Source organism: Paralichthys olivaceus, chromosome 18, assembly GCF_024713975.1.
Source record: "Paralichthys olivaceus isolate ysfri-2021 chromosome 18, ASM2471397v2, whole genome shotgun sequence".
Taxonomy (NCBI): domain Eukaryota; kingdom Metazoa; phylum Chordata; class Actinopteri; order Pleuronectiformes; family Paralichthyidae; genus Paralichthys; species Paralichthys olivaceus.
The window spans coordinates 2,207,237-2,224,855 of NC_091110.1; the positions used below are offsets into that span (position 1 = coordinate 2,207,237).

Genomic DNA, 17,619 nt, shown 5'->3' on the forward strand with positions numbered 1-17,619 from the left:
CAAGAAACCAGTTTTAGATGATGTGAGCTTTGTGACATGGTGCATTATCCTGCTGGAGGTAGCCATCAGAAGATGGGTACACTGTTGTCATTAAGAGATGGACATGGTCAGCAACAATACTCAGGTAGGCCGTGGCGTTTAAACAATGCTCAGTTGGTACTAAGGGGCCCAAACTGTGCCAAGAAAATTTCCCCTACACCATTACACCACCACCACCGCCAGCCTGAACTGTTGACACAAAGCAGGATGGATCCATGCTTTCGTGTTGTTTACGCCAAATTCTGTCCCCACCATCTGAAGGTCGCAGCTGAAATCAAGACTCGTCAGACCAGGCAACGTTTTTCCAATCTTCTATTGTCCAATTCTGGTGAGCCTGTGTGAATTGTAGCCTCAGTTTCCTGTTCTTAGCTGACAGGAGTGGCACCCGGTGTGGTGTTCTGCTGCTGTAGCCCATCTGCTTCAAGGTTGGACGTGTTGTGCGTTCAGAGATGGTATTCTCCTTGGTCCAGTTACTGTTGCCTTTCTATCATCTCGAACCACTCTGCCCATTCTCCTCTGACCTCTGACATCAAGAAAGCCTTTTCGTCCACATAACTGCTGCTCACTGGATATCTTCCTTTTTCATATCATTCTCTGTAAACCCTGGAGATGGTTGTGCGTGAAAATCCCAGTAGATCAGCAGTTTTTGAAATACTCAGACCAGCCCTTCTGGCACCAACAACCATGCCATGCTTAAAGTCACTTAAATCCCCTTTCTTCCCCATTCTGATGCTCGGTTTGAACTTCAACAAGTCGTCTTCACCACGTCTAGATGCCTAAATGCATTGAGTTGCTGCCATGTGATTGGCTGATTGTAATCTGTGTTTACAAGCAATTGAACAGGTGTGCCTCCCCTTCCTCCCCCTCCCCACCATCTCTATCTTTTCTCTCCCCTCTTTTCCACCCATCTCTCCTCTCCTCCCTTTTTTCTTTGCTCACCCCAACCGGTCGAGACAGATGACGCCCACATTGAGTCTGGTTCTAGAGGTTTCTCTCTGTTAATGAGGGAGTTCTTTCTCTCCACAGTCTCCAAAGTGCTGCTCATTGTGGGAACTGTTGGGTTTCTCTATATTAATTAGATTTTAAAGTTTTAATCTTCTATGTAAAATGCCTTGAGATAATGTATATTATGATTTGGCGCTATACAAATAAAATTGAATTGAATTGAATTAAATTAATAAAGTGGCCGATGAGTGTATTTATAACATCTTATGACTTTGATGACTCAGAGTTGGTCTGGTCTTCCGCCAGTAGCGGTTACGGAAGTAGTAGTGAGGTCCCATCGATACAAGCACTTGCGCAATCGGGGGTGAATCTCAGCTGTCTATCATGACTTTTCACCCCATTTTCATAGCATCAAACAACTAATTGAAACCAAAGTTATCAGAATATTAGCACTTGAATGTGCATCATTGTGTTAAAAACTACCTAGAATTTCAGAAACCACGTTTGTGATATTTTTTTATATCATTTTTTAGTTTTGGCTTTTAAGGTTGTTTCATGTCCCATCTATTAACATGGTCAGGGGGCCTCTCTCTGTGGAGGCTGCCATATTTTTTATTGTCGTCCAGACTAAAATCTTTTGAGTTTCCATGACAACTAAAGTTCTCTTTCATGTTGGGAAGGGGAGGGTGAGGTGAGGGGTATTCTGCTACAACATGACACTAAATTCTGCACACTGAACCTTTAATGGAAATGCAGTATCCACAGTTTTTGGAGCTTTACCCTGAGTCAGGATCATGCTTTTATTATCATTATAATTATTACGTGTCTCTTTCATTCTTGTTGGAGCAGCAGCATTTAATCAGTGGAATGAAGCTTTAATGTGGAACTTTGTCTCCTACTCAGGCTTTCCCCATTCTTACTTCCTCCGACTACACCTCCCACTCTCTCTGCCTTTCACCCTGTCCCACCCGGGCTTCGGTGGGCGTTGTGCAGACGTGCGCCCCTCCTCTCCCATCGTGTCTTCATAATAGTGGCCGTGGAGTGGATTTGAACTTGCAGAGCTGAGAGGTGGACGAGGTCCGGACATCCGACGTCTGTGTGAGAGGAGCTGCTGCACCGTTGGGATCAAACCTCTGGGACTTTTGTTTGCAGAAAGTTTTCACTGAAAACCCGGACACGAGCCAGCTGGATTTTCCGATTGTTTAAAATAGTGTTAACAAGGTAGGATGCTTTATTTTTATTTCTACTCAGTTTATATTGAATTTCTTGTTGAGGTCTCTTCACAGAATTAAGTGTAATTCTCTCCATAGTTCTCAGAGGGGAACATGAAGCTGATGCTCCACTGTGCGTGTCTCTCATCCACAGGAGCAGCAGAGCTTGTGGGTGGGCAGGAATGTTCCCACACTGATAATAGTAAATGATGAGAGACGTGATAAGTTGGGACCAGTGTGGTCCGTTTACATCCACTGATAGGTTAACCACGTGATGTGCTGATTAACTTTCTCACCACAGCGATGCTGGCATCTGGTTCACTGACAGCTGTGGCCACACATCTGTTCTCCTGTGCTCCCGTATCATTAATGTCACATAAAAAAGATGTTTAACACATGAATATTAAATGAATCCATGTAGAAATACATGCTCCATAGATCCTTTACTAAAGTAGAGGTAAAAAACACCACTTGAAAAAGTTCTGAATGCACAATGTGCTTTACTATTTTGTTGATGATATTCATGTACTTTGTATCATGTATCAAAAGTATTCACTCTGCAGACTGGCTCATTTCAAAGTGTAATATCATCATATACAGTATTGTGTTGTAGCTGGGGACTGATTTTATCTGCTTCATGTTGTTGGTTAGTTGTATATGTGTCTAAACCCTGAAGTTGCAAAGTACAGAGTAATTCAAGTATATATCATAAATCCTTGGTGGAGGAGAAGTATGAAACAGCTTAAAGTGAAAATACTCAAGCAAGAATTTAAAAACCAATAGAGCAATAGAGTTTGAGTAAAAGTATTGTATACTTTCCTCCACTGTCACTAGATACACTGAGCTGTCATAAACCCTGAATCATATTGAGCTGCTCAACTCTTTCAGTTATGTTTCCCATATTAATAGGGTTGACAAAAAAACACCTCTGTTACCATGACAACCAGTGGAAGAACAACTCAGATCTCCAGAAGTCAGTAATTTACTCATCAGGAAATGACTGATTCATTGTTAGTTTTCTTTTCTCTCTTTGCACAAAAAGTATTCACCTTTTTGTTTTTATCATATTTAAAATTGTATTGTAAAGTTATAGTTTCTGAACTTCTATATTTATTTGGAACATTGCGCATTTTAGTCATCCCTGTTACCTCTGCCTCAGGGAAAGTTTGAAGGGCACTTTACTCCTTGAGGTGTTTCGTCTATAAAATCTCAAAACTTATAACACACAAGTATTATAATTTCCCACAGAATTTGGAAATACTTTCCGATTACTTGATTTATTCAACTATCCATTCTGAAATTCAAGGCTATTGAGTTTATTTTCATAGATGACATAGAATCTGGAAGAATATTGAACCAGTAAGTGTGGTAATAACTAAATGACTAAAAAATGTATCACTTCCCCAAATAGTTGCTGATTAATTTTCTGTCAGTGGACTAATTGTTGAAGCTGTGTCAGATAAACGTAATGCAGTAGAAAGTACAATATTCCCCTCTGAAATGTAGAGCAATGTTAGTCTACGGTAGCAGACAATATAAATACTTGCATTTAACTGAAATACATTTCCAGTCCTCTGCGGTTTTTCCCTGACACTTAACAGAAGTGAATGTTTTTTATCATTCACTGAATCCTCTATCTTTTTCTGCAGATCGTGTTGAGATGATTCCTCACATCATCACATACCTGGGGTGCCTGGTGTGTCTGTGTTCTGCTCGTCCTCAACCAGGTGAGTCACCTGCTGCTGAAAACAATGTGACTGAAGCCAAAAACGAAACTTTTTCACCATTCATTTTTCTTTTCTTTTTCTCATGCACCTCTGACGTAGGTCTAATAACACACATGCCAAGTTGCAGGTCCAAGACTGACAGTGGAAAGAGATTCATGCTCCAGCACATGAGGACACATTCACTCTGAATTGGAAATCTGTTCTGAACATGTGTTTTCCAGTAATCACACTCTCACTATAGTGTCTTGCATCTTTTGTAGCAGCAAACAGACTGTGGAAGCCAGAGTCTGATTGCTGCTGCTTTTGTTGCCAACATTGAAAAGCCAAACTTCCATGGCTTGAAAAATCATCCCTCCATTAATTATACTATATTATTACTTATCCTTGAAGGGTCACATTGAACCTAAAGTGGGTTACACTCTGGAGAGGTTGCCAGGGTTGGCATATGGACCCCATTCAGACCAGGTGCATCTGTGAACCCACCCAAATAAATTTTAAATGCATCTTGAGATGCGATCGGAAAACCATTTACACCTCACATTCACACAAAATTTGGATCCTGCAATCACATAGTCAGGGAACTGTTTTCTGCACTTTTTTGCAGGTGCACTGTCGCTGCATCCTGGGTTTATTAGTATTAGTATTTTTAAAAATCTCTGATAGCATGATGATAACTGGAGCAGGCAGACCATTCTCCAGCACTGATACAGCATGGAGGAGAAAGGTCTGGCTATGCAAGACTAAAGAAAAGGAAACATCTACAAATATTTACAGAAATCATACTTACAAGTTGGAAGTTTATTATCATCTTGATGTTCCTCAATATTAGCTTTGGCTGTCTAGAAGGAATTCCATATTTTTTCAATTTCTTTTTAGAATACATTAATACGTTTTGGTTCAGCTAACAAGTCAATTTGTAATTGTATCCTCATTTCTTTTTAATATATAGAGAGTGTTTAGATTTCAAATGTACCGGTTTATTTCTTTGGGCTGTTGCACTGAAGTTTGTGAGCATGCAGTACCATTTAACCACCGGGGGGGCCATTGAGTAAGTTTAACACATTTTGATGCATGGGGTGGTAGAAGATCTTAATTGTTTTCATCATAAGAAAATACGCCCGTATGTTATTTTGCAGTATATCACAAATACTACTCAGCCGATTTACTTGAAATATTGCGGATGGGTGGGACATGACTTTGGTGCTGATCTTGATCACGGGGCAGATCTGACCATTGTTTCCACTTTAACACTGTGATTTAGGGCTTTTTTAGTTTTCTTTCTTTTTCTCACAAATTTCAACTTTATGTCCTACATTTGCATACATGAACTAGCATTCCGACTAAATGAACTATAGTGGCCTGTTTTTAGCTCAGCCATCAGGTGGCTCTGCTATCGGCTGAAATATCTCAGAAACTGTGCGATGGATTTTGATGACACTTGTTTCTGACATTCATTCTTCCGTCAGAACTGTAATAACTCTGGTGGTGCTCTGATTTTTTATCTAGCACCATCATCAGGTCAAGATTTTGATGTAACCTATATTTGGGTTTATGATTTTGTGTTACCAACAAAACTGACAACATCCCCATCAACCTCATATGTACTTTGTGTTTAGTGCTAGTTAGCAAATGCTAGCATGCTAAAACCCTCGACTAAGATGGTGCACATAGTAAATATTATACCTTCTAAACATCAGTTTGTAGCATTTAAATCAACAGCCTCCCGAAAAGTTATTTGGATCAGTTATGATCTTACATTTCATTATGAACACTTCAGTCTGTGTTTTACACCATTATGACACAAAGACACACACACACTCATGCAGGATCATGTTTTTCAGAACCGCTCCACTCAGTGAGGATGGAGAAGAACTCCCCTGCAGCCGGCTCTCTGTCAGGCCGAGTGGTGCTGCCGTGTCACTTCGCCATGATGCCAGATTCTCCCAGCAGCTTGACACACACTCCCTCACCCAGCACACACACCCCTACATCTGGACCTCTCCTCCCTGCCGACGCTCCTCACACCCCAAATCCTGAGGAGCAGCTGAGAATCAAGTGGACAAAGCTGGAAGGAGAGGGAGAGACGGTGGTGCTGGTGGCCCAGGCAGGGTTAGTCAAAGTGGGGCCAGAATACAAGAGCAGGGTGTCGGTGCCCAGTCACCCGCTGTCAGTCGGTGACGCCTCTCTGATCATAGTGAGACTCAGAGCCAGTGACGCAGGACTGTACCGCTGTGAGGTGATGCATGGAATGGAGGACATTCAGGACACTGTAAGCCTTAATGTCACTGGTAAGTCAAGCAACCAAGCGAACACACACACAGCCAATTGTTCACTTTTATTGGTCACATTAACAGTCAACGTTAAGAGTCTACAAACTCGTTCATTGCCTGAATCCAGATGTGAGAAGCTGGCAGATACTTCACTGATGCTTTCAGAGGAGGAGGCTCTGTCCTAAATATTAATTCAAGCTTGTGCACATACTGTTTTCATGAAATCTGTACCTACCAAGAGTTTTGTATTATTAATGGGTCGGATAACTATGTGAAAGATGTTCTCTGTTGAACCCACAGAGAATTATCCCCAACTCCCCAGTTCTCCTCAGATTGAAGCAGACCCTTTCAGTTGTTTTGGCTTGACAGCCTGTAACTTTACTATCTTGGTTCAGTCTAATGCATTCTCATTAGGGAAAAAAGAGTGGATTAACCCACTGTCCCTGCTCAGCAGCAATGCAAACAGACACAGTTTAGCTGCTTTCAGACATGCACTGAACTCTGGAGATGCTAGTATAAAATCCACAGTAAGCATGGACGATGTGACAACACAGCAGGAGATCTTCAACAGGATTCACCAAGAGCAAGTGGGGGATTGATGATGTTTCTTACAAGCAATTTGTTGAAGTGGTAGGCCAAAAACTGGGGATTACACTAAAGATTTGTCCCAGACAGAAACTAGATACCTCCAGCGACAAAAAGTCCAATTATTGCACAACAGTAGAGAGAAATATAAACCAGTCCTCTATTTCGGCTGTCATCCTCAGACTACATGTGACTGTTGTGTAGTGTCATTAGCTCCTTTATTTTCTGCTGGAATCTGTGAGGATATCCTGGCAGAGCTGTAGGAGGATGTGAATAGATGACTGAGCTGGTAAATGGAGAGTTGTTTATCGCTCATAGGGGGCATCTTTGTCAGCAGCTGCCAGACAAAGCTCTCTGTTCAGTATTAATGTGGAATCTTTCTAAATTTCTGAGAGCAAGGGTTTGCTCATTAGATGTGGAATCTTCCTCAGAATTCTGTGGGGTTTCCACTCGATGAACTTTGATGGCAGGAGCCCAGAAATCTTTAATATTCTCCGAAGTGTGATATCTGATGCAACTTTGACCATCTTGTATAAAATACTATTTATACTGAAGGTCAAATCACTATCTGTCCTGAAGGGACCCTTCTTGTAAAAAATAGGCTACTGTACCTCTTCTTATCCAGCAGCACTGAAGCAGACCTAAAGCTATCGATCATCAATTTACTGAGGAACCAAGGAAATATGGACAATTAATGAATTGTTTTTGTAATAATTTGTTTTCTTAATTTAATTAACATTTCTACTTAATATTCTTACAAATAATACAACAAATACACCACAAGCAAAAATAATTAACACGATAATAGCAGGATAAATAAAAAAGAGAAGACTCAGTAACAACTACAGATTTGAAAGCAAAATCATTAAATAAGTGATACTTATTATGATATAACAAGAAGAACATGTCCAAATCATATTTGGTGGCAGAGGAAACTTACATATAGCACCTTAACAATTATGTTGTAAAAACCATGTAAAAATTATATGTTCAGTTTCCTTGTTGCAAATATTTACTTAGTTTTTAACTGAACTTTGAGTTTTCGATCAGTTTCCATTTTTCAGCCTGACCTGTTATTACAGACCAAACAGAAAAACTTTTGTTCGGTAACGAACAAGATTGTACACTGAACGATCCTGAATTAGCAATTTCACAAAACAGGGGACTGGGTCAGGTTTCCAGGGCACTGACAGTTCCAGGGTTACAGTGTTTCATCTGTGTTGCTTGTGTTGAGGAACCATCAGAAGTATCACCATCTCTGTAGGTTATCTCTCAGCTTTGTGGAGCTTCATCGTTCCGCATGCTGCTTTGGTTTTACAGCCCCCAGCTACTGTTGACTCTCATCAGTCCCATAGCCTTGTTATAGCTAGATGCTCGACTCAGGAGTTAGTGGAGACCAAAAACCGAGATTATAGAGGGAATGCTGGAATTAATTAGATTCATTAGAATCAGATGGATCACTTCAAATGAATCATCATGTTGCTCAGTGACTGCCTCCCTCGTCACTCCACAACTCTGCTTATTATATTGTTTATTATTTGTGTCCAGGTGCCGTGTTCCACTACAGAGCCAACACCAGCCGCTACACCCTGGATTTTCCTGGGGCTGTGGAGGCGTGTCATGCTGCAGGCGCCTCCATCGCTTCACCAGAACAGCTGGAGGCTGCTTTTGAGGATGGCTTGGACCAGTGTGATGCGGGCTGGCTAGCCGACCAGTCAGTCAGGTGTGCTTTAAAATAAGTTATTGTCATTGTGCTGCAAGTTGTTTTCAGAGAAAATAAGGTTTTTAGGACTTGTACAGTGACAGAAATAACTTAATTAGGTGATTTGCACTTAAATTCTGTGTGCTGCTGTTATTGGTTTTTACAGATATCCAATCACGATGCCCCGTCCTGGCTGTGCAGGTGATCTGATGAGCAAGCCAGGAGTGAGAACATACGGCATCCGACTCCCCACAGAGAAATATGATGTGTACTGCTTTGTAGACAAACTTCACGGTAAATTCACAAGTACAAATACATTTTGCAAAACAGTGGGAGAAGATAGGTAGCCTGACACATGTCTGCACACTGCCCACTGAAGCCTGGGTGGGACAGGGTGAAAGGCAGAGAGAGTGGGAGGTGTAGTCGGAGGAAGTAAGAAGCAGGAAAGCCTGAGTAGGAGACAAACTTCCACATTAAAGCTTCATTCCACTGATTAAATGCTGCTGCTCCAACAAGAATGAAGGATTTACAAGAGACACATAATAATTATGGTGATAATAAAAGCATGATCAAAATCAGTGCAGCAGAGCAATGTCCTGACTCAGGGTAAAGCTCCAAAAACTGTGGATACTGCATTTCCCTTAAAGGTTCAGTGTGCAGAATTTAGTGACATCTAGAGGTGAAGTGTCATGTTGCAGGTGTTCACCCCTCACCTCACCCTCCCCTTCCAAACATGAAAGAGAAATGGCGGTAGCCTCAGTTGTCATAAAAATTCAGTTTAGTTTGTCCAGTTTAGACTACTATAAAAAACATGGTGGCCTCCGTAGAGAGGGCCCCCTCCATGTACATATAAAGTATTTTAATATAAAGGGCCTGTTCTAGGGGAGAGAAAACTACAGTTCATACAGTTTAGATGAAACACACCAGTGAAAACATCATGAGGATTATTTTATATTCAATATCTGCCAATAGATCCCTTTCACCTAAATCTTACACACTGGAGGTTTAAAGGTGTCAGGTGAAATTAGCTGTTCTCAGCTATTCAGTTTATGTGTTCAAACTTAATGTAAAGTAAGTTTTCACTCTGAAGTACCAGTTTATCAGGTGGACTGTTTTTGGAGTAACTAGCAAACTGACAAACTAACTCGGGAGCCGGCTAACACTTAACAAGAATTAAGTAACACATACATATTTTCTGAACCCACCAGGTTGTGTGACTTCTCTCCCTTTTTTCTGTATAGTGCATAAGTTGTATTGTCTTTTTGTGTTGCACGCCACAAATTTATGGCTATTTGCTTCTCTTTTGCTCTCAACAAACCTTTGTTCATTGTAACACGAACTCTTTGTGTCTACAATTTCTCATTCTTGTATGCATTTGTATGCAATTCCCTCTATCAAGCACATTGGTCTGTAAAGTGTGCCTTTGCTTTTTTCTTTTTCTCAACTTCTCCACTCAAGGTCCTCTGATTTCATTGTGGGGCTTTCGACCATATTAAATTATCGTTAGCAGCAGCAGCAACAAAATCTGACCAAGTCGGGAAACACCCCGCTGAACCTCTGACTTACTTCATCTGTGTGCTTTGTCTGAAGGCGAGGTCTTCTACCCTCCATCCATCAGCAATAAGCTCACCTTGCAGCAGGCAAGAGAGGAGTGTGAGAAACACGATGCCGTGTTGGCGTCGCCAGGTCAGCTGTTTGCAGCCTGGAGGGCGGGGCTGAACAGATGCGACCACGGATGGCTTTCTGACGGTAGCGCCCGCTACCCCATCACCATCCCCAAGCCTCAGTGTGGAGGGGGCCAGCTGGGCGTCCGCACACTGTACAAGTACGAAAACCAAACTGGCTACCCAGACCCCACGGACAAGCACGGAGCTTTCTGCTTCAAGGGTAAGAATGAACTCACCTGTGGAAGTCATAGCTGTATAGATGATGTAAATCAGCAAAACTTAACAAATTAGAGGCTTCATTATTCTTTGAATGAACCAGTTTGTACAACCTTTTGTCCAACTACGTCTAAAATAATGTTCACTCTCGAAGGGAGGAAGAGGAGCATGCACAGCCTTCTACCAGCTTTCACATGTCTTTTCTGACAGGATTATTTTTGAGATGAAAAATGTACAATCGAAAATTGATCCCAGAGTTTTGGTTTGCACTTGACATAATTAATTCAAGGATATTTCCTGAAGAAATGACGGGCTGCAGTGGTTTTCAGCTATTTTGGCATTTGCCCCTAAAAGGTAAAGCAATGGATGCTAGTAAGCAGAGAGATTTTCTTGTGGCTCAGATTAAATTTGAGTTTTTGAATTTAATTTGTAATATAAGGAGAGTAAAACTCTCCAGGATGCAAGAAAAGTCTGGAAGAGAATGTGTTCTGACCTTTCTTGCCCTGTGACTTGTCTCAAGACCTCTCAGATTTAGTGTTTACTGTACTGCTAATCTTTTTAAGTAAAGCTAACAAGGACAGTTGTCGAACATGATGCTTTATGTAGTTGGGCATGGATAGATAATAATGATTTTTTTCCCCTTCCACTGCTGTCTTGGCACAAAGTCATTGGCAGTTTATCATTTGAACTTTTTTTCTGATGTTAGTCAAAGAAATTTAAGAAAATGAAGATTTAAATGAGAGGATATAATTATGAGAATAAAGACAAATAGTATATCGATAAAGTTTTAAAATAAAAACAGTATATGACTATTTAAGGTTAAATAAATAAATAAATTTAGGCTGACACAGCTCTAGACTGATCTATAAACGCTGAGGTGTGTTACAGCCACCATCACACTACAATCTGCAGCCGCTGAAATTCAGGCGAGCGTAAAGATGAGGGAACACAGAGGGATGAGAGGGAACAAATAGTATTCAAATCCAAACAAGAGAAGAATAAACTCCCACTACCCTGTTTATGGTGGGGCACTTTTTTTTTTATGAGGGGAAAAACCAACTCCCTGCACTCTCACACAGATACTGCAGAAACGGGACAGGTCCCTAATGCTTCACAGCTGGACCCTGCCCAAACACTCACACACACTCACACACACACACACACACACACACACACACACACACACACACACACACACACACACACACACACACACAGAGATTAACAGACAGACACAGGGAGGAGAAGGTGGAAAAGAGGGGGATTGAAGAACTAGTTCTCCCATAAGTAACATCATTGTTAAAAAGCACTCAAAAACGCAAACCTTAAAAAGAGAGGTCATTTCAGTGTGTGCAGTGTGAAGTAGATACGCAGCAAAAGAACTGAATACACACTCTGAGTATGATGCTTTACAGATGATATAATTGCAAGCAGTCTCATGTCTGGCAGCGTGAAGGTACTTTTTATGGACCTGAAGACTGCGTGATGTTTTCTGCCAAGCATTAAGTGAGGTGGCAGAGCTGCAGGAGAGAGTTAATGTACAGAGAAGTGACAGTATGAGGACAGACCCCAGCCCAGCCAGATGAATGCAGCTCGCCAAACACATGACATCATATCTGGGCAGGGCCGAACACGCAGCCAGGGTCGCCTTCGTGGTGTGAAAGACCAGAGCAGAATACGACTAATCCCCAAAGACTGCAGGCCAGTCAGCAGTAAACACCATTAGTATGTTCCGCAGTGGAAGAAGTACTCAGATCCTTTAGTGAAGTTACAATAAAACAATGTTAAACTGTTTACTTACAAGTAAAATCAATATCTCAATTAAAGTAATGAATTAATAAAGAAAATAATCTGCAGATCAGTTTATAATGAAAAAATGATCCGCAGTTTGAAACAATTAGTGGTTCCCATCCTAGGGCATGGGCCCCTCCAAAGGAATCACAGAAAAAGGGCACGGTCAAGTTCACCACATTTCAATTCCACGTGAAGCCCCACTGCGGATTTGCTCCGTCGCAGTTTTGTATTCGTCTCCTCGCTTGCACAGATTGGAAGTGAACAGGAGGTGAAGGTTTGCCACTGCTACACACCTGCTGCAAAGCCGGGCCAAGCACCACCAGTGTGTCTTTACTAGCTTCAAACAGATGCACCTGATATTTACTTGTCCAGCAAGCACATTGTTTGAATAGCAAATGATTTGGGGGGATGGTGACCAGACCAGATCGCAGATTCCCGGATGGGGTGTAAGGTTGAAGCTGATCGAATATGTACTGTGGAATGAGGCCATACAGGGATTTGTAAGTGAGGAGGGTGAGTTATTAGGGGATCTGAGATTTAACTGGGAGCCATGAAGTTGAATTATACACCCATGATCTATAAAGACCAAGTAAAAGCCCTTTGAATCACAAAGTGGATTTGGATCCAAACCCAATGCACTTGCTACATGATTGTTCACATACAACCTGTAGACCTGCTGTCAGCTATCAGTCTAGTTTTTATCGTATTTCAGAATTCATATCAAGCTTCACTGATGTGTGGCGATTGCTTAAATTGCTTAAACATTTTATTTGAATATAGTTTTAAAATGTTTCAATGTGTAATCCTTTTCTGTGAAGTAGAAGTATTTGAATAGCATTAAAATGGAGTTGGAGGAAGAGTGTAAGAAGGGAACCCCACCTATACCCCTCACCCCATCCATCCTTATGAAGGAGAGTCAATTACATCTCGTTTATTGGAGCATTATGTCAGTGACATTCAAAGCCTGCTGCTTACTCCCAAGAAGCAAAACTACATGAACTCAGCACACACACAAAGCACAGCACTGTATGTGTGTTTGGGACTTGTGTTTCCTGTCTTTTCTCATATGGTATGTATTCCACATAATGAGATATAAATCTTCACTAAGCATCAAACAATTCTGAAGAGGTCCTAACAACAAAAAGCCTTTTGGTCTGTTCAGAGTATATTTAGAGTAGAAAGAAGAAGATGGATTTAGGTTTTAGCGATGGACTTACTGTATGTTGTTCTCTGGACAAGATTTCCTGAAACAATTAGGCTTTTAGTTGCTGTTATTTTTCTGACACCATTGGCTCTGTTGTCTCTTGGCCTGAAAGTGTTTTAATCTGGACAGGTGACTTCATGTTTCAAAAATCAAAGCTGCTATATTTCCTTTTATAGTCTGCTGTAAGCTAACAGCAGTCCTACAGCAGTATGATTAGCATTTTCCAGATAGTTTCTTTTTTGAATGAGTCATGATAATACTGATTCACTGTGCAAACATCTCTTCTTGGATATAGCTGAAGGCGGCTGTTTTCTAAAGAGCCAGACTGTAGCCCACTCTTGACAGATAAGGGAATAATCTAAACTGCTGTGGAGCATTTCCCAAAGCTTACTGTGTTGATTATTCCATGGTTATTATTATCTTGATATGTCAATATAGTTTTTGGCAGAAACCTTTTTTGGTGTGGCATTCATACCCAGTCAGACATCAGAAATGTGATATTCAGCCTTTTGCATTTACAGTATATGATGTAACCGTCAGAAATATCAGAGAGAACTTCAGATATCATTCACTGGGACATTCATGAAAAAATGTCTCAAAAAGTCAGAAACAGCCAAAGTAAAAGAGAAAACCATTTTATCTGACATTAAAGTGAGCACACCCTAAATTTTAACCATGCCATTGTTTGGTATCTTTCTTTTCAGCACAAGATATATTATATTATATTAATAGGTAATTTTGTTTTCACTCTGACACAGAATAGGAACATAGAATGCAGCCAGAATCTGCACTTCAATATTCCTTACATTTACCAAACACGGCAGTTTTATTCCTGTCTATAATCCAGAGGTTTTTACATAGTGTTTGTTTGTATGTACCATACATATCTTGAATACAGTTTTTTTTATTCCTAAAAACACGGCAAAAATTGATTTTTTAATTATGCTATCCAAATTGTTTCTGTAAAATTGTTGGGTCCTGAGATGTCAACAACATAAAATAATTGACTTTCTTACCTATGCCTGCGCTGTCAGTTTATTTATGTTTTTCAAATATTGCAGATGATGTTACAAGACTCACAGGTCTCTTTCTTCATGTCTTGGATGGACTCAGCTCTCCTGGTTAAATCTTTAGTATAAAACATGAGCAACTGTTTATGAAGATATTGAATTTAAAAAAGTATCTAAGGTACTTCAAATCAATCAGCATCTTAAATGAACTCTTAGTTTCTGGGTGGAGTTTTGATGAATAGAGTGACTATGGCACCATGTTTTGTATGAAATGCAACAAGAAAGTTTTCTGAAATATCAGGACTAAACCAAGCAAAACTAAACCGATATTACTTTTACATTAGTAGGCCCCATGTTTCTTAAAAGGTGACTGGAATATTTTTCTCTGCTTCCATCTCTTTCAGCCAAACTACCAGAGCCGACTACCATAAGCCCAGCGACAACTTCAACTGTGAAAAAACCTCACGACCCAACGTACGATCCCCACACTACAACACTGCGGCATCTCTCAGACCCTGAACAGGCTGAAATTCAAACAAGAAGACCAGAACCGGCTGCATACTCTCCAACAGAGAGGCCAAACACAGCCTTACCAGATCAACTTCAGGCCCTCCACACCTCCCCCCACACCTCAGCTTCAGTGACCCCAACTCTCATCTTAGACAACGATGATGTTCAAAGTTTCGACATCTACAAGGTAGAGTCGGTACCAGTTAGAGAAGACATTGTGGTCCCCATGCAGCTCCCTCCCTTACCCACCACCCGCTCCCTGACTACACAACTTGACATCTCCCAAGGGGGGGAGGAGGTGGGCCAGGCGGGTTCGGGCCGAGGTGAGAGCGGGCAGGGAGGCAGCGGTGACAACAGCTCCAGTCGGGCGGAGGTGGGAGCAGTTGAGACCCCATCACAGGTGTGGGCAGAAACCGTATCGGGACCGAGTTGGCTTCTAGAGACGACCACGGGGCCAGAGCTGGGTGTGGAAACCACACTGAGACCATCACAGCTTCCAGAGATCACCCTACAGCATGTTGGTCCAGAGGTGCTCACCCCAGAGGTCGTCAGCCCAAAGCCAGGCATCCCTGTTGGTAGTGGAGATGATGGGCAGGAACATCCTGCTGTCGTTTTTAAAGAGGATGTCAGCACTGGAGCGACGACGCATACTTTTGACCTCGACCAATCTCTGACCATTCCTGCTGTAGGTGGAGAGTCATCGGCCAAACCTCCATTCCATCTCATCATCGTCAATGTGCACAGCCAGAATCAGTCAGGTGAACAAGTCTTTGTTGTTTTCTAGCTTACTTCATGTCACAGCTGATCAAACACACCATATTGATTTTTGATTGAGTGTTTCCTATTTAGTCCTATTTTTTTATTATAGATAATATGGTTTGGAGCTGCTTTAATTCAATTCAATTCAATTTTATTTGTATAGCGCCAAATCATAATATACATTATCTCAAGGCACTTTACATAGAAGGTCAGGACCTTAAAATCTAAATATAGAGAAACCCAACAGTTCCCACAATGAGCAGTATTTGGAGACTGTGGAGGAAAAACTCCCTCATTAACAGAGAGAAACCTCTAGAACCAGACTCAATGTGGGCGTCATCTGCCTCGACTGGTTGGGGTGAGCAAAGAAAACGGGGGAAGGAGATGAGAGATGGGTGGAAAAGAGGGGAGAGAAGAGAGAGGGATAGTGGGGAGGGGGAAGTAAATATATTATATCAAATATTGTATAAAATATTCATAAAATGGGACAAAACATTATTGGTCACTTGTGTTATACAGTGTAAAGACTAAACTGTAATTGAGGCAGCTGCAGTGTTATTTTTTTATATCTTAGAAGTATCAACCTCACTAGTAGTGCTACTTAATATTTTTTTTAAATAAATAAACAAAACAATAATCTATACAAGTTTCTGAACTGTGGACTGAACCATGCTAGCTGTTTCCCTCTGCTGAGAAAATAGCTACCTGTACTTTAAAGTTTTGGATATACAATAACTAGCACATTTTTTAAGATGTTTTATATCATGCCTCCTTAATTAAAACCTATATTTCTGCATATGTGAGCTGCATTTCCCCCTGCACACTTTTTTAACCGTCTTTGGCTTTGGGACCCTAAGGTTTCACGTGTAATATGAACCCGCTGGGTCTTTCAGCGAGAACCTATTTCTTTCAGAATGACCTCATGTTTGTTATGGCGTGCTGTCGGGGACTAAACAGTAATCTGCTCCATCTGATTTAGTCTTGTTTGTTGTCTTCTTAGGAAACCCCTACTTTTGTATTTGCGCACTCACATATCCTCACACACACACACACACACACACACACGCTGTTTGCAGAGCCAGATGTGGAAAGTTATGAAGTCAGTCATCTACACTTGGCCAGTTTTGTAGCTTAGCATGCTGTAAACACATCACAGCATCTCCCGTGGGAAAGCAGCAGAGCCCCATGAACAGTCAAATATATCACAGAAAATCTCTCTTAGTCTTCACCTTTCTTTGTTTTTCTCACACACAATGATACTCTGTTGGTCTGATGGAGTGATTGGCCTCTGTTCTCTTTGGCGGACATGTCTTGAGAGCTGTGTGTTGACGTTCAGGTTTAAATGTCTGTCGAAAGAGCTGGAAACAAAACACTGAGTTGACCTTAATTGCCTTTTTGCTGTCGGGAGCTGCCTGAATTTCTGTAACTAACAACTTATCCAGAAACCTCTTCACTCCCTTCTTTCCCCATATTTTATTTGTTGTATCACCACCATGGATGAATGACAGCAGGCTTACACCCCGGGGGCCTGAGGTTCTCAGGGGGCCCTAAAGCTTGATCCTGTGGTTAAAGTGAATGTTATAAACATTTATTCCTGAATAGTCCAAGTACTCAATGAAAAAACAGGGATATCCCAATCATGTTCAAATCCTTGATAATAATATTATTAATAATATGGAGTATGCTCTGTCTGATCTGCCACTAAAAAATATTAACTTGCTGAGTATTGTCCTGATCAGTTGGTTAATCATTCTCTTAAGACAAAATGACAGAAAACAGCAAAAAATGGCAATTTGAAGTTCCCACAGTTCAAGGTAATCAGTTTCAAGAGTTTGTTTTATTTGACTAATGTTCAGTTTATCTCACATGACAAAGAAAAAGGTCAAAGCTTCACATTCAAGAAACTGGAATCAGGTAAAACAAACCTGCAGATTAGACCTGCATGATAATGAAAGTAACTTCTTATCACTGTTTCAGGTT

General features: G+C 41.1%; 1 protein-coding gene across 1 annotated transcript in view; it reads left to right on the plus strand.

The window, feature by feature from the left end:
* The first annotated feature begins 1,817 nt into the window (after positions 1-1,817).
* The window catches only part of vcanb (versican b), a 32,069-nt gene continuing 16,267 nt past the window's right edge, over positions 1,818-17,619 (plus strand). Inside the window, exons 1-7 of the mRNA XM_020081570.2 lie at positions 1,818-2,205; positions 3,845-3,922; positions 5,764-6,210; positions 8,326-8,500; positions 8,646-8,773; positions 10,070-10,366; positions 14,775-15,638. Of these exons, the coding sequence (XP_019937129.2) occupies positions 3,856-3,922; positions 5,764-6,210; positions 8,326-8,500; positions 8,646-8,773; positions 10,070-10,366; positions 14,775-15,638 (1,978 nt within the window). The 5' untranslated portion in view covers positions 1,818-2,205; positions 3,845-3,855. The remainder of the gene's footprint in view (positions 2,206-3,844; positions 3,923-5,763; positions 6,211-8,325; positions 8,501-8,645; positions 8,774-10,069; positions 10,367-14,774; positions 15,639-17,619) is intronic.